This window comes from Trachurus japonicus, chromosome 11 (genome assembly GCF_045865225.1).
Source record: "Trachurus japonicus isolate A0001 chromosome 11, Traja_1.0".
NCBI lineage: Eukaryota > Metazoa > Chordata > Actinopteri > Carangiformes > Carangidae > Trachurus > Trachurus japonicus.
In genome coordinates, this window is record NC_140917.1 from 5288693 (window position 1) to 5309661 (window position 20969).

At 45.1% G+C, this 20969-nt stretch overlaps 2 protein-coding genes across 2 annotated transcripts; both read left to right on the forward strand.

Moving 5' to 3' along the window:
• Positions 1-1399: 1399 nt before the first annotated feature.
• On the forward strand, positions 1400-4960 carry apoea (apolipoprotein Ea). Its single transcript, XM_085790778.1, has 4 exons — positions 1400-1458; positions 1580-1721; positions 3235-3522; positions 4687-4960. The coding sequence occupies exons 1-4, from the start codon at positions 1416-1418 to the stop codon at positions 4958-4960; spliced, it is 747 nt and encodes a 248-aa protein (XP_085646904.1). The 5' UTR covers positions 1400-1415.
• Positions 4961-9010: 4050 nt separating this feature from the next.
• On the forward strand, positions 9011-20969 carry msto1 (misato mitochondrial distribution and morphology regulator 1). Its single transcript, XM_085790774.1, has 14 exons — positions 9011-9225; positions 10077-10206; positions 11517-11586; positions 11700-11775; positions 12988-13036; positions 13146-13296; positions 14177-14291; positions 14452-14586; positions 15709-15861; positions 16988-17119; positions 17842-18032; positions 18595-18699; positions 18801-18913; positions 20493-20969. The coding sequence occupies exons 1-14, from the start codon at positions 9142-9144 to the stop codon at positions 20753-20755; spliced, it is 1767 nt and encodes a 588-aa protein (XP_085646900.1). The 5' UTR covers positions 9011-9141; the 3' UTR covers positions 20756-20969.

A 20969-nucleotide genomic window follows, 5' to 3' on the forward strand; every position in this document is an offset into this window, starting at 1 on the left:
GCCGCGACCTTCGGACGCAGGTCGGCCCCGCCCCCTCCCCCGATGACGTCACAACACCTGAGGAGCATAAAGGCGGCGCGGCGGAGAGAGACCACACTCGCAGACGTCAAACAGGTGAGAGACACACACACACACACACACACACAGTGGTGGACAGTAACGGAGTAAATTTACTTGAGGACTGTACTTAAGTATATCCAGAGGATTTGTAGGCTACATTACTTGAGTATTAGATTTCTTTGGTACTTATTACTCTTACTTGAATACATTTCCAAGACAAATATTTTTACTTTTACTCGAGTTAATTCCTAGGAAGGCTGAAAAGTACTCGTTACTTTCAGGTCTGCTCTTTTATTTTCTTTTTTTTCTTCTGAAATCCTATTGGACACAAGCTGTGTTTGTCAAAGAAGGAAACCCTAACCCCTAGAAGCAGCACATCAGTGCAGCTGGTTTCAAAGAGTTAATTCTCAGAAACAAGAGTTAAAAGATCCTTAAATTCATTTAGGAAAAATTATAGTAATTAATTGATGTGAAAAATAAGAAATTTACTCTTACTCTTAATTTTACTTAAAGTAAATTTAAAAGCATGTACTTTTGGATACTTAAAGCAGAAGTAAGCGATCCGGTCGTTTTGGCTAATGCTGCGTTCCAGGCAGGCTTTTGAAACCGCAAATTACAGCTTCAAGTCACGACTTACGACTTTGTAGCGTTCCAGGCAACCCACTCGTGTTTTTCCGACCTGTTTTACCTGTGAAAGTCACTATAACGGCCACTCGTAACTTCCGACCCGTGAACTCGTACCAGATCGAACTGGTACGACTTCACAGGTCGGAAAAACACGAGTTGCGAGTTGCCCTGAACGCACCATAACTTCTTGTCAGCCGACGGAGTTAGCAGCCCCCGCCCTCGTCATGGATCTATTGGTCCTCGTCCCTGCACACACAGCCCTTCATGCCGTTCTCTCTCCTCATTGGATAAAATGAGAAAAGTTTTCTCCTCGGCTCAGAGCAGAGCAGAGTGACTGACAGACCCGTGTTTCGGTCCAAACACTCTATGTAAGTGATTGCTGTCGGAAGATAGAACTATTTAAGACTTATATTAACACAAAAATATCGCTTACTTCTGCTTTAAAGTAAATTTAAAAGCATGTACTTTTGGATACATAAGCACCTTTAAAAGCAAGTACCTTTTTACTCTTATACTCGAGTAACATGTCAGCTGAGCTACTTTTACTTGTAACGGAGTAAATTTTGACCAGTAGTATTTGTACTCTTACTCAAGTACTGGGGTCGAGTACTCTGTCCATCTCTGCACACACACACACACACACACACACACACACACACACGCACACACACTGAGCCCAGAGCTGATTGATGTGACTCTGTCGTTAACGTCCAGGTGTCGCCGTCGTCATGAGGGTCTCTTTCGTCGTCGTGGTGTTGGCCGTTCTGTCAGGTGAGTTCATCGTGAAGCACGTTGAAGCAGCACAGGAAGTGAAGTGACTTGTCAAAATAAGAGCTGTAGTAGATGTGTGTCTGAGTGTCTCACTGTGTGTGTGTGTGTGTGTGTGTGTCAGGATGCCAGGGCCGCAGCGTCCCCATGGTCCCGGTCTGGGAGGACGCGCTGGGCCAGGTCCAGGGTCTCCTGTCCGACCTGAAGACCAAGACCGAGGCGCTGGTGGAGGACGTGAGAGCCACGCAGATCGGCCGCGAGCTGGAGTGAGTGCAGACACGTGACCTCGAGTGACCTCTACACACACACACACACACACACACACACACACACACACACACACACACACACACACACACACACACACACCCTTGTAATGCTATCTTTGTGAGGACACTCGTTGACATAATGTATTCCCTTTAGCCCCTTACCCTAACCTTAAAGGGATAGTCAAATTGTCAAATTGGCCCATCACCATAATCCCTATAGTCATAGCAGTAGGTTCGTTACCTTTAATTGTCGGTGCAAGCTATTTTTAGAACGGCGGAGCAGAGCCGTGAGCTGCTCAGAGCTGCGCTATGTCAGAGGCTTATTATGGGATTTCTTGGTTTCCCCTCATCAAACTCATCAAAGACACAATCCAACAACTCCAAAACGCTCTGGTGGACAAGTTGTGACCTGCACATTCACCACGCTATGAGATAATAACACAACGTTACCAGACAGAGTTGTTTTAGACGGAAATACAGAGACTGCTTGATGAAAAACTGTCCATGAAGGCAACGTGCATCAGTGGTTTTGCATGAATTTAGATTAGATTAGATTGTCTTTATTGTCATTGAAAAAAGAATTCCAACGAAATTCATGTTGCTTCTCCGCTGTGATACCACACAACACACACAAGACAGAATAAATACAAAACAGAAAACCTATAAAAACATCATGAAATATTAGTATAAAAGCATATGGGAACATTAGTCCACACACAAAAAAAAAGAGATATTGCATATTGCCCGCTGGGGATTGCACAACCCATTGTTGCCTATCTGTTCTTTAGGCTGCTATTCAGTTCTTTAATGGCACAAGAATAAAAACTGTTCTGGAGTCTTGATGTACGACTCTTCAGGCATCTGTAGCGCTTTCCAGACGGCAAAAGTGTGAGGTGGTGGTTTCCTGGATGTGATGAGTCTTTTATTATGTTATTTGCCCGTTGTAGGCAACGAGACCTGTAGATGTCTTCGAGGGCGGGGAGTTGTGTGTTGGTGATGGACTGTGCCGTCTTTATTACCCTCTGTAGCGCCTTCCTCTCGGCTTTCGTGCAGCTCCAGAACCTCCACAACCACATTTCCCTCTAAAACAACTCTGTCTGGTAACGTTGTGTTATTATCTCATAGCGTGGTGAATGTTCAGGTCACATCTTGTCCACCAGAGCGTTTTGGAGTTGTTGGATTGTGTATTTGATGAGGGAAACCAAGAAATCCCATGAGCCTCCGTAGTGTAGCTCTGAGCAGCTCACGGCTCTGCTCCGCCGCTCTAAAAATAGCTTGCACCGACAATAAAGGTAACGAACCAACTGGCAATGGGACAATTTGCACTTTACATCCAAAACAAATGCCTAACCTTAGCCATTACTCTTAACCTAATTTAAACCTAATTATAACCTAAAGTCTTAACTCTCTCTCTCTCCTCCTCCCCTCCTCTCCTCTCCTCCTCTCCTCTCCTCCTCCTCCTCCTCCTCCTCTCCTCTCCTCCTCCTCCCCCCCCCCCCCCCCCCTCCAGTACCCTGGTGCAGGACAGCCTGTCTGAGCTGTCTGGCTACAGGGAGGACGTGCACTCCAAGCTGGCTCCGTACGGCCAGCAGGTGGCCGAGCGTCTCCACGGCGACCTGCAGCAGCTGGGCGAGAAGCTGCAGCAGCAGGTGGGCGGGGCCAGGGAGCAGGCCGAGCGCTACGGCGCCGAGCTGCAGACCATGATGCAGCAGAACGTGGACGACGTCCAGGTCCGAGTGGCCGCCTACACCCGCAAGCTGAAGAAACGCCTCAACAAGGACACGGAGGAGTTCAAGAGGTGAGAAGCAGAGGATCATGGGAAATGAGTTTTAAACTCATCCATGAACTCATCCTGCAGCAAAAACAACAGTTTAAAAACACTTAAAACATTTCAAGTTTAAGATTCATGAAAGGAAAAGTTCTGTTTGAGAAGTCTGAAAGAACACTGAACCCTCTTCCTCCTCCTCTCTTCCTCCTCTTCATCCTCTCCTCCTCCCCCTCCTCCCCTAATCTCCTCTCTCTTCCTCCTCCTCCTCTCCTCCTCCCCCTCCTCTCCTCCTCCTCCTCCTCTTCTCCTCTCCTCCTCCCTCTCTTCCTCTCCTCCTCCTCCTCTCCCTCTCTTCCTCCTCTCCTCCTCCTCCTATCCTCCTCCTCTCCTCCTCTTCTCCTCCTCCTCTCTTCCTCTCCCTCTCTTCCTCCTCTCCTCTTCCTCTCCTCCTCTCCTCCTATCTCCACTCTCTTCCTCCTCCCTCTCCTCCTCCTCTCCTCCTCCTCTCCTCCTATCTCCACTCTCCTCCTCTCCTCCTCCTCTCCTCCTCCTCTCCCTCTCTTCCTCCTCTCCTCTTCCTCTCCTCCTCCTCTCCTCCTATATCTCCACTCTTCTCCTCCTCCTCCTCCTCTCCTCCCCTTCTCTTCCTCTCCTCTTCCTCCCCTCTTCCTCTTCTCCTCCTCTTCCTCCTCTCCTCTCTTCCTCCTCTCCTCCTCCTCTCCTCCTCCCCTAATCTCCTCTTCCTCCTCTCCTCCTCTCCTCCTCTTCTCTTCCTCCTCTTCCTCCTATCCTCCTCCTCTTCTCCTCCTCCTCCTCTCCTCTCCTCCTCCCCCTCTCCTCCTCCCCTAATCTCCTCTTCCTCCTCCTCCTCTCCTCCTCCTCTCCTCCTCTTCTCCTCCTCTTTCTCCTCCTCTCCACCTCCTCTTCCTCCTCTCCTCCTCCTCTTCCCCCTCCTCTCCTCCTCCTCTCCTCTCTTCCTCTCCTCTCCCTCTCTCCCTCTCCTCTCCTCTCCCTCTCTTCCTCTCCTCCTCCTCTTCTCTTCCTCCTCTTCCTCCTCTTCCTCTCCTCCTCCTCCCCCTCTCCTCTTCCTCTCCTCTCCTCTTCCTCCTCCTCTTCCTCTCCTCCTCCTCCTCTTCTCCTCCTCTCCTCTCCTCTCCCTCTCCTCCTCCTCCCCCTCCTGCTCCTCCTCCTCAGACAAGTGGCGGACTACGTGGAGGAGCTCCAGTCCCGTACGCAGGAGAACGCGGCGGAGATTCGAACCCGTCTGGACCCGTACTTCTCCCAGGTGAGAGACAACGCTCAGGCCAAGGTCACGACCCTCAACGAGCTGCTGAGGTCGCAGGTCGACGGCGCCAAGGACGCCATCCAGGACGCCGCCGTGGACGCCCGCTCCGCCCTGCAGGAGAAGATGGAGGAGGTGCGCAGCTGGTTCCAGCCCTACATCGCCGTGGTTACCGACCGCCTGTAAACCGACCGACCGACAACAACAACAACAACAAGCAGCTGCCGATCGCCGGTCATCAATATGCCACACTGATCAATCAATAACCTGTTCTCATGTTCACATTCACTCTGCAGACTGAGACCAATAAAGCAGCAGGAGGAGAGAAAAGAAAAGAAATCACTCTGAGTCTGATTCTGTTCATCACACACACACACACGCACACGCACACACACACATACACACCTGTACACATGTACTTCACATCGTGTTCACTCCGACATAATAAAGTTACATCACATCTTCACTCATAATAATAAAGATAAAATAAAGATTAAACATGAGGACAAAAGTCGCCGCAGCAGGAAACAATAAACGGAGACTTACGTAAACGAGACCAAACAACCAGAACCAGAACCAGGTTTAGTTTAGTTTAGTTTATTAGTTTAATAAGGGACAATGTGCAATTACATTAATCATTTAAAGGAAAAAGATGGTTGCACCAGATCTAGAGCCGGTGAGAGAAGGAGCTTGAATAAAATAAAATAAAATAAAATAAAAACTCTAATGAATTCATTATAAAGTTCTAACACCATCACTACAGCGTGGGAAATAAAAATAAAAAGCCTTATCTGGTGTTGGTGCCGTTGGACTGCAAGACTATCCTGCTTAAATAGAAATGTAGCTATTTCGCACTATTTATGCCGTAATTTTCTATTAATATTTTCCTCTTTTTAAAAAAAAATTCAATTGAATTTATTTTTTATTATTATCCTAACTCTTATTGGTGTGTGTGTGCAATACACTGAAGTTCTTGAATGTTTTCATACTGTGTGTGTGTGTGTGTGAATATTGATTTTAGTTTTTAAACATAGAAGATAATAATCATTGATAATAGCCTACAGTGCAAACAATCAATGATCGATCCTCTCAAAAGTTGATTTTGGCACATTCCTAGCAATGAACCTCAGCCTAGGTTTCTGACCTGCTGCAAATACCCTATACGCATTGTTAGCTTTGGCTAGCCTATATTAGCGTAGAGATTATTCTAACTGTGTGAGGCACTAACAACAGGATTGTTCACCATAACTGCTTAAATCGTGATTTTATTGCAACTACTAACAGTTTATAAAGTGTCCCAATATAGCTGAATTTGTTGTCCCATATTACCAAACACAGTGCTAAAAATGCTAGTTGACAAAAAAAAAACAATGTGTAGCCTATTTGACAAATATTTTTATCAAAACTATAAGACTTCATTAAACACTTTTGCAGATTCTTAAATAGTTTGTTTTTTGTCTAGAACCCTTATTATGCAAAAATGAAATTCCGCATGCATGCCACTGCACTTTTCGCTTGAACTTCCCTCCTCTCATTTAAAGTTTCATCAACAACTTTCTGGTTACCAACAACTGATCAAATTGATTGTTTTCTGTCAAGAGGTGTTACGGCAACAATTCAAAATCGTTTTTTGTGATTGGCTGGTAATATTTTAATTGCAAAAGGCCTCAGACCTTATATGTCCCATATTACCTGACTTCACCCTACAGTATTTACAACACAAAATCAGACAACAGCAACACAGCGCAAGTTAAAGAAGGAAAGAACACAGAAGACAGTTTCATCAATTAAAACAGTCACATTCATAGACAGAGGAGTTTGTTATCATAGTTTTAAACTGACCCAGAGACACAAGTGTCTGTAGTTTCAGTGTTAGTTGTAAATGATTCCAGGTCGATGCTGCAGAGAAACTAAAAGCAGTTCTACCAGATGAGGTGTTTGTCCGTGGAGCTTTGAGTGTCAACCAGTTACTTGAACGAGTTGAGAATGGAGTATGAGACTGACTTAGCAGGGAAGTAGCCTAATATATGATGGCATTTTTCCAATTAAAACTTTATAAATGAATAAGAGCCAGTGCCTGTCTCATCTTAAAGCAATAATGAGTCAAATAGCTGACATCATCATTATCTAAAACAGATAAGAATATGGAAAAAATAAAGATAAGAATATGGCTTCTACAACCTGTTTTCTGCTGAGCAATGGGAAGTTGGTTCTGTGTCGGTAAATGAAAACAATTTGTTGTCTTAACTTGTTTGACAGAGTGTCAATGTGATATTTGAAAGTGAGTTTTTGATCTAACCAGATACCCAGATATTTATATTCAGAAACTCTTTCAATACTGTGTCCTGTGAGAGTGGTGATAGATAACCTAGTGGTGCTGCCCTCAGGTCGAAGGCTCAGAGATCCAAAAAGTAAACTGAATAGATAGGCTATAGGAACTCATTTATCACTTCCGCAATTAAAGCAGAAGTAAGTGATATATTTGTGTTAATATAAGTCTTAAATAGTTGTATCTTCCGACAGCAATCACTTACATAGAGTGTTTGGTCTGAAACACGGGTCTGTCAGTCACTCTGCTCTGCTCTGAGCCGAGGAGAAAACATTTATCGTATCCTACAGTTTTTATCCAATGAGGAGAGAGAACGGCATGCAGGGCTGTGTGTGCAGCCAAGGAACGCCGTGAATGTGGCGACGTAGGGACGAGGACTGTTATGGTGCGTTCAAGGAAACTCGTATTTTTCCGACCGTGAAGTGGTACCAGTTCGATCTGGTACGAGTTCACCGGTCGGAAGTTACGAGTGGCCGTTATAGTGACTTTCACCGGTAAAACAGGTCGGAAAAACACAAGTGGGTTGCCTGGAACGCTACAAAGTCGTAAGTTGTGACTTGAAGCTGTAATTTACGATTTCAAAAGCCGGCCTGGAACGCAGCATTAGCGAAAACGACCGGACCACTTACTTCTGCTTTAAGGCAATACAATAATATGTAGCACTTTATTTCAGAACTGTAGGTTTTATTAATTTGACCGGTTTTACCATTTTTGTAGGGTTTTATTGTTTTATTATTAGGCTACTATACGCAAATACTGTGAATGTAGCACTTTACTTTATTTATTTATTCTATTGGTTTAGTTTCTTCTTTTTTTTCGTATTGAACCACCAGGCCAGGGCCAGCCCTAGGATTTTGGTGGCCCTAAACAAGATTTTTGTTTGTGGCCGCTGTAAGCACACTGAGGCCAGTTTGTCCTAGAACACTGTATAAAGAAATAATTTAGGCCAAATGCTGGAAATTTGAGGTCTGCTTTTTGAAAAATTTCAAATCCCTTGTGAAAACACACCTTCAGTCATGAGAATGAACTGTTTTGGTGCTTGAAATAGGATATGAATAATACAGTAATATATACAAGTCTAAAATAAAATTTTGTAAGATTGCTTTTTGAGCACAAATGTTGTCATTCTGCCATTCTATTTTCACCAAATGTGAGATAAAAGAAGCTGAATATTGACTTCAAATTACATATAAAGCTCATAGCGTGCACATGCAGACCTCAGTCAGGATGTTTAAATTACTTGATGAACCCCGGTACCTTTCTAATCATGTGGCCCCCCACCTAACGGCTGTGGCCCTAAACAACCGCATAGAGTGTTTATGCCAGGGGCCGGCCCTGCACCAGGCACATAGCACTTAAACTTATTTATTGATTTTACTGATTTATTTGTATAAGAGTGGAAACAGCCTCCACTGTTTTAAATGTGTGAAAGTACTTGTTTTGTGTATTGCAGTGGCTCAGAGTCCCAAAACAAATCTCCCTTTGGGACAATAAAGTACAATCCAATCCAATCCAGATAACCCAGGATCATTAATGTCTTTAACTTTAGAGAATAGCATTTATTTGGTCTTTTAGTTTCAATTTAGTTCAGTGTTTTCTCTGCTCCGTCTAAACATCATTGCGCATGCGCAGCAGCACACACGGGAGGGGGGTGGGTGTCTTGTGTTTTTTTGTTTTTTTTTCAAAGCTTTATTTCAAATTCACAATGTCATACATTCCAATTTGAACTCATTTGAGGAAAAAACATTTGCTTGCATTTAAAACAGTACAAGCTTACTGGGTGTCTGGTGTTTGCAGCACATGTGAAGTTGCGGCGCAGTGAAACCGACCTTCCTCTCCTACGTCATCCGTCCATCCAATCACATTCCGTCTGTCGTCCCCCTCAGCCAATGGGATGCCGCTGTGTGTGTGTAAGCCCCGCCCCCTCCCTCCGTTAGTCTGTCACCGTCTCTCTGCTCCGTGTTGTTTCTTCTTCTTCATCATGTCCGCGGAGCCGCGCTGAGCCGAACCGGCATCGAACCGGCATCGAACCGGGACCATGAGCGGGTTCTGCCGGGAGGTCCTGACCCTGCAGCTCGGACACTACGCCAACTTCGTGGGGACTCACTGGTGGAACCTGCAGGTCGGAGCTAATGCTAAAGCTAATGCTAACGATGGTGCTAGTAATGATGATGGGGCTAACGTTAGCATTAGCTGCGTGTGTCTGGTCTTAAACTGAGTTCAACCAATTCAATAAAACTTTATTTATCCCCAAGGGGAAGTTAAAACACACACAGGCAGTTATTCACCTCAACACAAGAGTTACATAGAAATAAATAAATGAAACTGTGTAAAAGAGCAGGGTAATGAACGTGATTAATAATCTATTCAGAGTTCAACAATGATTTGACTAATGAAGAATAACAGTTATTTAATCCTAATTTATTCTATGTTGTGTGTTTGATGTAGGTTTATTTGATTCCATGCCCTTATGTCTATGTTTGGTTTATTTTATTCATGGTTCCATCTCTGAAATATGTGTAGTGTCTGTTCTTGTTGAAATGTAGGCTATTATTTACCCGACTAGTTTGTAAATTCATTCGTTTGTAAAACAAAAAAAGCTAAAATACCAAAACAAAACGTGATTAATGAACGTGAACCGGAAGGAGACGAGTTTAACAGATGAAGCCATGGATCTATATTAGCTATAAGACCCATATACATCCATGGACGAAGCTAACGATGCTAATGATGCTAACGGTCCAGTGACAGGACAGAAAATCAGTGCGTCTCCATGGAGACCACACAACTGTCAGGACCAATCAGATCCATTTTATTAAATAACCAACTTTTTACACAGACATAGAAATAAATCAAACCGACATTAAGTCAGATACAGAGACTCTGTGATGTCACATGTTCTTCATCAGTCTGAAGCTGCAGGAGGAGGATGATGAGGATGATGATGGTGATGATGTCGTCCTCTTTTCCCAGGATGCATCGCTGTCCTACGACCCCGAGACGCCTCTTGGCGAGGTCCAGAGTGACGTGGTGTTCCGCGAGGGACAGACTCTGGGAGGACACGTCACCTACACACCTCGCCTCATCGCCATGGACCTCAAAGGTGTGTGAGTGTGTGCTGGGTTGCTAGGCTGCCAGGTTGCTAGGTTGGGTTGTTAGGTTGCCAGGTACCACCAGGGCCGTTGTATAGGGGAGAAAGGTGATGATAATTCTAGGGGCCCAGCGCCCAGTGGAGCCCATAAAAAACCCCAGTAGTCTAATCTTTGTATGACTGATTTATTCTGTATAAGACCCTGACTAATACTCATAGTAATGCTGCATTAGCATCAAAACAAAGTACCGTAAAACTTCAAATAAAGGCCCGGGCGTTTATTTGCTTAAATCGCTCAAATCAACAGGCGTTTATTAGGGACCTGCGTTTATTTGGGACCTGCGTTTATTAATAGTGTTCAACCTAAACCCCACCAGATATAACAACTGGATCTCTTTCTGGGGAAAGAGGCTTCATTCCGTGGCCGCAGGCGGCGGTGAAACGATACGCGTTTCTCGAGACATTAAACACGGCCGGGGCAGACCTCGCTCTCGGTCTCGCTGACCTCCACGGTCCTGGACCGCACAGGTAGGCTACCAGGAGACCGAGACCCCCGTCATGTCGGTCCTCCGCCCTCTCTGATCCGCCGCAAGTTGCAAGAGCCGCGCTCCTCTCCCACACTTCAGCACCTGTGTTGGTTTGCACCACCGTCCTTTTTTTTGTTTATTTTGTTGAGGGAATGAAGTAGATGCAACGTAGCCTATAGCCTAATACGTATATGAGTAATCAGAGAATAGGTTGTTTACGCTACTTTTAAAAGGAGTAATAAGTCATTTAAAACAAGGAGCGAGCCGAGCCGACACTGCAGGTGCTGAAGTGCGGATGAGAGGAGTGGACAGACCGGGCAGGAGCAACCAGCTGACGTCTCGTCGGTCCTCGGCCGACTTAAATGTCTAGAGACACCCGCTATATTTGCATAGAATATTTTTTGGCAACCAGAAAAACAATGTTTGACCCGGCGTTTATTTGGGATGGGCGTTTAATATAAAAAATATTTTGCTACACCCGGCGGTTAATTGGGACCGGCGGCAAATTGGGACTCGGCCCTTATTTGAAGTTTTACGGTAGGCTAAATAAAAAATGATGATAATACATATGTACTGTAGTCTAAGAAAAAAAAAACTGGAAAAGTTAGGGGGGAGGGGCCCACTTTAGTATTCTTTAAGGGGGCCCAGAATTCCTAGCAACGGCCCTGGGTACCACGGCACATGAAACACCTATTTAACTTGTATCTATCTACCTATGAGATGAGAAATGACCAATCAGGAGCAGGATGACATCATCAGTGGGGGGGCGTGGCCTAACCGTGTGTTTGCCGACAGGAAGTCTGCGGACGCTGCGGCAGGAGGGGAGTCTGTACGGCGCCGACAGAGACACGTCACCGGTCACCTGGTACCTGATCAACTATTGATTATTGGCTCTTTATTTATTTATTTATTATCACAGTGACATCACCGTATCACCATAGTAACATGAACCTGTCTGTGTGTGTGTGTGTGTGTGAGGGAGGGGAGTCTCATGATGCACAGACACACTCCTCCTGATAAGAACGCCTTCCTGGAGGATCTGGACCGGCTGGACGTGAGTCATTGGATTTTTGTGTCCATAGAAACAGTGGATTCAGATTTTCCAAAAGTTTTCCAAAGTTTTTAATCTTGCGCATTTAAACATTTAAACATTTAAACGTAACTAGTGACACACATGAGTTTCACAGTCGCCATGTTTCCACTAAAACAGGAATAAAACTACGTCATGTGAACACGTCGACTGGAACATTTGAATCTAAACGGGTTCATTCTGATCCAGACGGGTGGTTTATATGGTTTATAAATGGATGTTTAGGGATCCAGAAGATCCATGTAAAGGGTTAAAGGAATAGTTCACCAAAAAAATGAAATTCAGTCATTACTAGTGACTCCCCCTCATGCTGATTCGTAGTCCAACCAAAACTTTACATGAGAGTAATTTAATTTAATTTAACCATTTAATATTCCTCCACACTGCTCGTCCACTGCAATCCAAGTGTCCTGAAGGGAGATAGTCCAGAGTTTACTGGAAACTACCTCATTCAGGCAAGTCTGGTCACCTTTCAAATTCACTACAGGACTGTTTAGGCTGTCCTTATGTCCTAAATGACGTAGTTTCCAGTAAAGTATCGATTGATTGATGTATTTATTGGGGCTTGATATTGTTTAATGTCTGCTTTAAATGAGTGTGAATGATTGTGAATGTAGGAATGAATGAACGTGTAGGTCGCAGATAATTGATTGTTTGACTTATTTATTGATGTTTTTTATGGTACATGCTTGTTTTTTTTTTTACTGTCATTGTTTATATGATGCTACTGTTATCAATAGTTTTTATTTTCTTTATTGTTTACTTTTTAAGGGTTGAGAGTGAGCCAGGGCAGACTGCATTTCAATGCATTGACTGTACATTGTACTTTTTAATGTATATGACAAATAAACTTGAACTTAAACTCTGGACTATCTCCCTTCAGGACACTTGTATTGCAGTGGATGAGCAGTGTGGAGGAATATTAAATGGTTGTTGTGTAGTTTTATGGACGTTTTTGTGTCGAGCCCTATTACTCTCATATAAAGTTTTGGTTGGACTAGGAACCGGCCTCCCGGGTCTCCAGATGCACTTTGAGGAATAAAAAACTACTCCAGAGTATTCATCAGCATGAGGGGGAGTCAACAATGACTGAATCTCATTTTTTGGTGAACTATTGAATACATGAAGCATGAACACACACGTTTTAATCTCATGACTCTGTGTGTATGTGTGTAGAGGGGAGAGATCCTGGCCGAGGCCGACTTCTCTCAGCCTCAGTGCTCAGGTGAGTGACCTGCAGCTCTGTGTGTGTGTCAGGAGGATGATACAGGATCTATATGTTGATCTATAACCTGTAATCTATAATCAATAATGTGTGTGTGCAGCTGCAGCAGCCTCCCTCAGCGTGGACTCGGTCAACAGTTGCCTGGATCAGGTCCAGAGACTCTACAGCCTGGAGGGAACCGTCAAGGTCTGGTCCGACTTCCTGAGGATCCACCTGCACCCGCGCTCCATCTCCGTGCTGCACCAGTACAACCACGACGGGTACACACACACACCTACACACACACACACACACACACACACACACACACACACACACACACCCCAAAACTGAACTATTATGGTATAAAATCTGTTTTATTTTTTCTGTTTTTTTACCTTTTTCTCTTATTTTACAACCAAAAAGACTATGTTGTTTATGTTAATGACTAAAATGTTCACAAATGAAATAGAAATGACTTTAAATTTATTGAGGTAACAAACAATCAACTCTTTTCCTCTAGACCTTAAAGGGATAGTTCAACATTTTGTCAAATTGGCCCATCGCCATAATCCCTTGTTTTAGAGGTAAATACAGAGACTGCTTGATGAAAAACTGTCCCTGAAGGCAACGCGCATCAGCGGTTTTGCATGAATTTACCTCTAAAACAACTCTGTCTGGTAACGTTGTGTTATTATCTCATAGCGTGGTGAATGTGCAGGTCACAACTTGTCCACCAGAGCGTTGTGGAGTTGTTGGATTGTGTATTTGATGAGTTTGATGAGGGAAACCAAGAAATCCCATAATGAGCCTCCGTAGCGTAGCTCTGAGCAGCTCGCGGCTCTGCTCCGCCGTTCTTAAAATAGCTTGCACCGACAATTTAAAGGTAACGAACCTACTGCTATGACTATAGGGATTATGGCAATGGGCCGATTTGACAAAATGTTGAACTATCCCTTTAAGAACAAATACTGCACGATGCAACATAACACATAACACTATAAGCACTTTAAATACCAAGTTACTATTAACACTGATGAGCTTTAAACTGTTGCCAGTTAAATAAGCAGGTGTCAGACTTTAACCTGTGTCTGTCTGTGTGTGTGTTTCTGTGTGTGTGTGTGTGTGTGTGTGTGTGTGTGTTACTCTGTGTGTGTGCAGCGAGGCCCACCGTCTGGAGGCCTTCGGTCAGGGAGAGTCTCTGCTCCAGGGCTCGGTGCTGGAGGAGCTGGAGGACAAACTGCACTTCTTCGTGGAGGAGTGTGACTACCTGCAGGTGGGTGTGATGTCATCACCTGGGCTGTGATGTCATCACCTCTCCTGTTCACCTGTTTACACCCTGCTCTCTGTCTGTGTGTGTGTGTGTGTGTGTGTGTGTGTGTGTGTGTGTGTGTGTGTGTGTGTGTGTGTGTGTGTGTGTGTGTGTGTGTCCTCAGGGCTTCCAGGTTTTCTGCGACATGGCCGACGGCTTCGCGGGTCTGGGGTCAAAGGTCACGGAGATGCTGCAGGACTCGTACAGTGGGCGGGGCATCCTGACCTGGGGGCTGGCGCCGGTCAACCACCCCAACTCAGTGAGTGTCACAGTGTGTGTGTGTGTGTGTGTGTGTGTGTGTGTGTGTGTGGAGGTTATTAGAGTTTTAAAATGTTCAATAGTTTTTGTTTGTATTTAGTTTTTTTATTCCAGTTTAGTTTTAGTGAGTTCAACAAGTGATGAAGCAGTTTTAGTTGTAGTTTTTATTTTAGAGGATTTGAGTTTTTATTTAGTCTTAGTTGTAGTTTTTATTAAGTCTTAGTTGTAGTTTTTATTCAATCTTAGTTGTAGTTTTTATTTAGTCTTAGTTGTAGTTTTTATTGAGTCTTAGCTGTAGTTTTTATTGAGTCTTAGTTGTAGTTTTTATTTAGTCTTAGTTGTAGTTTTTATTCAGTCTTAGTTGTAGTTTATATTAAGTCTTAGTTGTAGTTTTATTTAGTCTTAGTGGTAGTTTTATTTAGTCTTAGTTGTAGTTTATATTAAGTCTTAGTTGTAGTTTTATTTAGTCTTAGTTGTAGTTTTTATTTAGTCTTAGTTGTAGTTTTATTTAGTCTTAGTTGTAGTTTTTATTTAGTCTTAGTTGTAGTTTTTATTCAGTCTTAGTTGTAGTTTTATTTAGTCTTAGTGGTAGTTTTATTTAGTCTTAGTGGTAGTTTTATTTAGTCTTAGTTGTAGTTTTTATTCAGTCTTAGTTGTAGTTTTTATTTAGTCTTAGTTGTAGTTTCTATTTAGTCTTAGTTGTAGTGTTTATTTAGTCTTAGTTGTAGTTGTTCAGGTTTTAGGAGAAAGCCTCTGTCAGACCTCTGAATATGAACTTGTTCCCTTTTAGTTGCATCCATCCCATAATGTTCCCATCAGTCCTCATCAGGTTCCATTCACTCTCATCTAGCTGTGGGTCGTACTCCAAGTCGTCCCATATTATTGAGCTGTGGCGTTTTCTTCCTGCAGCTTTAGACATCGACAAGAAAACTACAACTAAGCTGCTGTTATCTGATGAAACTTTACTTTACTGCAGTTTAGCATCAAACCTGGAGGTTGGAGCTAGCTCTAGTTTTTAGTTTTATTTCAGTTTACTAGATTATTGTTTCACTGCTAGTTTTAGTTTTAGTGAACTGTAATAACCCTGCTGTGTGTGTGTGTGTGTCTCTGTGTGTGTGTCCAGACTCCGGTCATGGATCTCTACCACCTGCTCAACTGCACCTTGGCCACCGCCCACCTGTCCAACCACAGCTCCTTCTTCTGCCCTCTGACCCTGAGGGGGGGGCTGGGCCGACGCCCCCCCTCCCCCACCACCTTCCCCCTCCTCAACTACGACGTGAGGCTTCACTCCACCATCATTATCATCATCATCATCATCATCATCACTCTGGTGATAGACAGCAGGGACAATAAGTATTTAGGCGTCAACATTCTTCAACTCTATAGAGAATGTGAAGTTACGTGGGACGTTGGGCGCCATCTTTGGAGGATCGCGGATGTAAACACTTGCTCGTCTCCCTAAAAAAAGTTTCCCCAAAGTCGCTTAAAAGTAATCATGGTGGGACAGTACTGCTGTATAAAAAAATGCCACAGTAGTATATGCACTAATACCAAAAACGAGATGTCTGGATAAGTCAGTGGAGGGGGTAAATCTGGGTCTTGAATCCAGTCCCCACTCTTCTGTTTACGTTTGCGTTCCTCCAAAGATGGCGCCGATGTCCCACAACGCAAAGCGGCGTGACGTCAGCTTCACATTCTCTATAGAGAGCCTAACCCGAAGCGGAAGCAGGAAGTAACGTCAGTTCAGAAAAAGTCTCCATGTGAGTGAACGGGAGTCAAAGTTTTGTTTCTAATGTGATTGAATAGTGTGATGATAAAACTCTCTGACCTCTACCTGTTTAAAACACCACGGTTCATGAAGAGAAACCAGCAGTTTGTTGTAAAACGGCAACAGAAGAATGTATTTAGTGTGAAGACGCTCTACGGATACAGATCTGGTGTCCCACTAAAAATACCTCACCAACTGACACGGGAAAGGAAGGGCGCCATGTGGTGACGTCACCTACGCCACCTGGAGTCTTTCTGGTTACGGATTCTAAGGAGTTTTATTTTACAATAGTTTTACAACAAACTGCTGGTTTCTCTTCATGAACCGTGGTGTTTTAAACAGGTAGAGGTCAGAGAGTTTTATCATCACACTATTCAATCGGATTAGAAATAAAACTTTGAATCCCGTTCACTTAGGCTACATGGAGACTTTTTCTGAGTTAAGGTCCCATGGCGACGTTACTTAATGCTTCCGCTTCGGCTCTCTATAGACGCTCAATACTTAGTTTCCCTGCTGTACAGACATGTTGTTGTTTTACTCTTTTAATGTTCACATATAAACCTGTGTGTGTGTGTGTGTGTGTGTCTCTCTGTGTGTGTCTCTGTTTGTGTGTGTTTCTGTGTCCGTGTCCCAGTCGTCCCTGTGGTACCACTCCAGCTCGGTTCTGGCTCTGGCCCTGGACGCCCTGACGCTGCCCTACAGGCTGAGGAACAACAGCGTCCCCATGTGGCAGATGGCCGACGCTCTGGCCGTGTGTGGGAGGAAGGTGAGTCTGACCTCTGACCTCTTACCAAAGATCCTCTATATGCTAACAAGATGTCTCACTACCAGCTGCTCCAATCAATATGAAACGTTACAACTTCACTTCCTGTCTCCTAAAGTGGGCGTGGTCACCGTCGCCCCATCTCCTGATTTATAAAAGTTGTCGTAGAGGAAAGTGAGATATTTATATTTTCTTATGATAACATTAAATATTTAAACATGTCAGATCTGGAGAGAGTGTGCTAACATTAGTTAGCGGGGGCGTTCGTCAACATTAAATGAAAAATGTTATGATATTATGAATATTTACTTCAGTGACTCTGGAGCCAATGAATCGACCATAATCTGAGCTCACATTCACTTCTCCCATTGGAGTCAATAGACCTGCTGCTGCTGGTCTCCTAAAGGGGGCGGAGTCATGGTCTGTTGGTCCCCTAAAGGGGGCGGAGTCACGGTCTGTTGGTCCCCTAAAGTGGGCGGAGTCACGGTCTGCTGGTCTCCTAAAGGGGGCCGAGTCACGGTCTGCTGGTCCCCTAAAGGGGGCGGAGTCACGGTCTGCTGGTCCCCTAAAGGGGGCGGAGTCACGGTCTGCCGGTCCCCTAAAGGGGGCGGAGTCACGGAGAAACTGACTCGTAGTGGAGCTTCTTGTTTCTAAACCGTCTTTGCTCTGATCTCTCTCCTCTGACCTTTGACCTCTGTTGACCTGCTGTGTGTCTAACCCTCCAGGTGGTGGCTGCGTACGGCGCCGTCCCGTTTCCCATGACGCAGGGCGGCTCGCTGCCCGACGCCCTGAGCAGCTGTATGGCGGACGGCGCCCCCCCCTGGCGTCCTCTGTCGGCGTGTCCTGAGCCGGGCGGCGGGCGCTGCTACGGCCAGTGGGCCACGCTGAGGGGCTACGAGGGCCAGCGCCTCACCAGGTCAGAGCTCAGCAGTACCATAGAAATAGTACATACAGTAGATATATACTGACTAGATGCCACCTTCTGCTTCTCAGCGTACGTCAACACGGCCGCCATCTTGGGACGGGGTTTCTGACCATAGACATATATACGTCTGACCAGCAGTCAGACCCTTCTAGAACAAATTTTAGTGTATTAATATGCATGTGGGTGTGTGTCTGAGTATGTAAGCGTATGTTTAATACATAAAAAAAAAAAATATATATATATATATATACCAATTTTTCAAAAAATAAAAAATAAAAATTTGTTGTTGCTGTTGTATCATAAATAAATGTCTGACATTTATAATAAACCAAAAAGCTTGAAAATGGGTTGAATATTCAGTGAGTTATGGTGATTTTAATGGTTGATAGACGTCTGCCTCTGTTGACTAATGCAGGAAGTAGAAACGGCTTCCCCCTGACCAAGATGGCCGCCACGTTGACGTATCGCGGCATCTACGTGTATATATCTATGATCAGAACATAATAAAGTATTGATTATTGATCAGTACTGACCAGACTCTGCCCCCCCCCAGCTCCCTGGCTCCAGGCTACGAGCCCCCGTCTCCTCTGCACAGTCTGCTCAGCGGGGAGGACGTCCTCAGCTCCTACATCAGATCCCTCTACCCTGCTGCTCCTCTGTGAGTCCCATGACCTCACCATGACCTCACTATGACATCACCGTGACATCACTATGACATCACCACCTGTTTGACCTGATCTACCCCCCCCCCCCCCACAGAGCGGTCCAGCTGGTGTCCACCCCCAGTAAACTGACGCCTCCGTTCCCTCAGATCTTCCATCAGTCGCTCGACGACCGAGGCTTCATGAGGAGCTGCCCCCCCCCACCAGGAGGTCAGTCTTCTCTTCCTCCTCCTCCTTCTCTTCTTCCTCTTCCTCCTCTGTTTCTTCTTCTTTTTCTATTGTTCTTCTTCCTCGTTGGCTGTGTCTGAAACCACTCCCTCCTCACTATATAATGAATTCAATATAGTCACTGGTCAAATGAAAAAACACTTTCATACACTACTCCGCCGCACAGTTAAAGGGATAGTTCACCCTAGAATGATATTTCGCTCATTATCTACTCACCCTCATGTGGACTAAGGGCTGGAAGAAGTTTCAGAGTCCACCGTCCCTTCTCTGAGTTACAGGGGGTCTTGGTGTAGCAGTGCATGTCCATATAACGGTTGTAAAGGGACACCAGAGCTCTTCGTAAAAAAACACACACAAAAAAACATCCAAATACCTCCATGATGCTCGTATGTAATGTCCGTCTTGTGCTGAAGCCCCAAATTGCGTAATTGTCCCGAAAAAAATTAAATAAGTCCACATTCCAAGCATGTTTGTAGCGGAAGCTTCTCAAAGCTCCTCTTCCTGGTCCGTCCAAATCTCGCGTGATTTGCGCAGGCGTCAGTGCGGTTACTGCGAATCACGCGAGATTTGGACGGACCAGGAAGAGGAGCTTCGAGAAGCTTCCGCTACAAACAAGCTTAAAATATAGACTTTTTAAATTTTTTCGGGACAATTACGCAATTTGGGGCTTCAATACAAGACGGACATTACATACGAGCATCATGGAGGTATTTGGATGTTTTTTTGTGTGTGTTTTTTTACGAAGAGCTCTGGTGTCCCTTTACAACCGTTATATGGACATGCACTGCTACGCTGAGACCCCCAGTAACTCAGAGAAGGGACGGAGGACTCTGAAACTTCTTCCAGCCCTTAGTCCACATGAGGGTGAGTAGATAATGAGCGAAATATCATTCTAGGGTGAACTATCCCTTTAATGATGTATTACGTTGCGTAATTAAAACGCTCCGACCGCGATCGTAACGGCCGGTGTAGCATAGACCTACAGGTGTATAGGTACCAACATAAAAAGAGGAGTAAAGCAAAATATTAAGCGGTAATATATATATTTAAGCATCAAAGATGTTCAACCAAACCCACATAGTTTGAAACAACGTTCAAAACACACACACACACACAGCCACTCACAGCTAAGCATAAAGTCCGCTAGCTTCATGCTAACGTATAATGTAAGGAAATTTGCTCCGACGTTTGTTGTGGGAGTCTGTGGAAGCCGCGACCGGACAGACACATTTATTTGGTATCTACACCGGTCGCTCTGGGCCGGCGTGGTAACGGCGATCCGTGACTGCAATGCATGATGGGATATCTTGCACCGGTTAGTGACCATCGGATGTTCACTACATTTCACGGTGAATTGTGGGATAGATTCAGTCACTATATAGTGACCATTCGGACGCCACTACAACATGGCCTGGTCACTAGATAGTGATAGGGGTTCAGACACAGCACTTGTCTTTTTCTTCTTCCTCCTCTTCTCTGCAGCTCTGTGTTTCTGTGTTGATGAAGGTTTCTCCTCCTCCTCCTCCTCCTCCTCCTCCTCCTCCCCCTCTCCTCTCTGTAGCTCCGCCCCCTGCCGTCTCCTCGGTGCCGGTCCTGACGTCGCTCCAGTCCGGCTCGGCCGTCGGCTCGTGGCTGTCGGAGCTGCAGCGCGGCGCCGGCTCGCTGGACGTCCGCCGCGCGGCGCCGAGCTTCCTGTCGTCGGGGCCGGAGCTCGGCGACTACCAGGAGGCGCTGGAGCAGCTGCGGCTGCTCGCCCGCTGTTACCGCGACGACACCGGCGGCGTGATGCGCTCTTCCTCCGAGGAAGACGACGACGACGACTGAGGGAGAAGACGTTACTGATGAATGAAGAGGGAGGAGGAGGAGGAGCCTCTGGTTACCGTGGTTACTGAAGGAGCAGGACGAAGGAGTCACGTTGGTCACAGGGACAGTGAGACTCTCACACCTGATTGGTCAGAACTCACTTCCTGCTTCATATGCAAATTAACAAACAGGTGTGGAGCTGTGTTCAGCCAATCAGCAGACAGGACTGGTGTTC

Bases quoted from the DNA above. Each gene is read 5' to 3' on its own strand.
- msto1 (XM_085790774.1), top strand. From the start codon at position 9,142: ATGAGCGGGTTCTGCCGGGAGGTCCTGACCCTGCAGCTCGGACACTAC. The intron at 11,776-12,987 runs GTGAGTCATTGG...GTATGTGTGTAG, and splicing joins AGGATCTGGACCGGCTGGAC to AGGGGAGAGATCCTGGCCGA. The intron at 14,587-15,708 runs GTGAGTGTCACA...GTGTGTGTCCAG, and splicing joins CGGTCAACCACCCCAACTCA to ACTCCGGTCATGGATCTCTA.
- apoea (XM_085790778.1), top strand. From the start codon at position 1,416: ATGAGGGTCTCTTTCGTCGTCGTGGTGTTGGCCGTTCTGTCAG. The intron at 1,459-1,579 runs GTGAGTTCATCG...TGTGTGTGTCAG, and splicing joins GGTGTTGGCCGTTCTGTCAG to GATGCCAGGGCCGCAGCGTC. The intron at 3,523-4,686 runs GTGAGAAGCAGA...CCTCCTCCTCAG, and splicing joins GACACGGAGGAGTTCAAGAG to ACAAGTGGCGGACTACGTGG.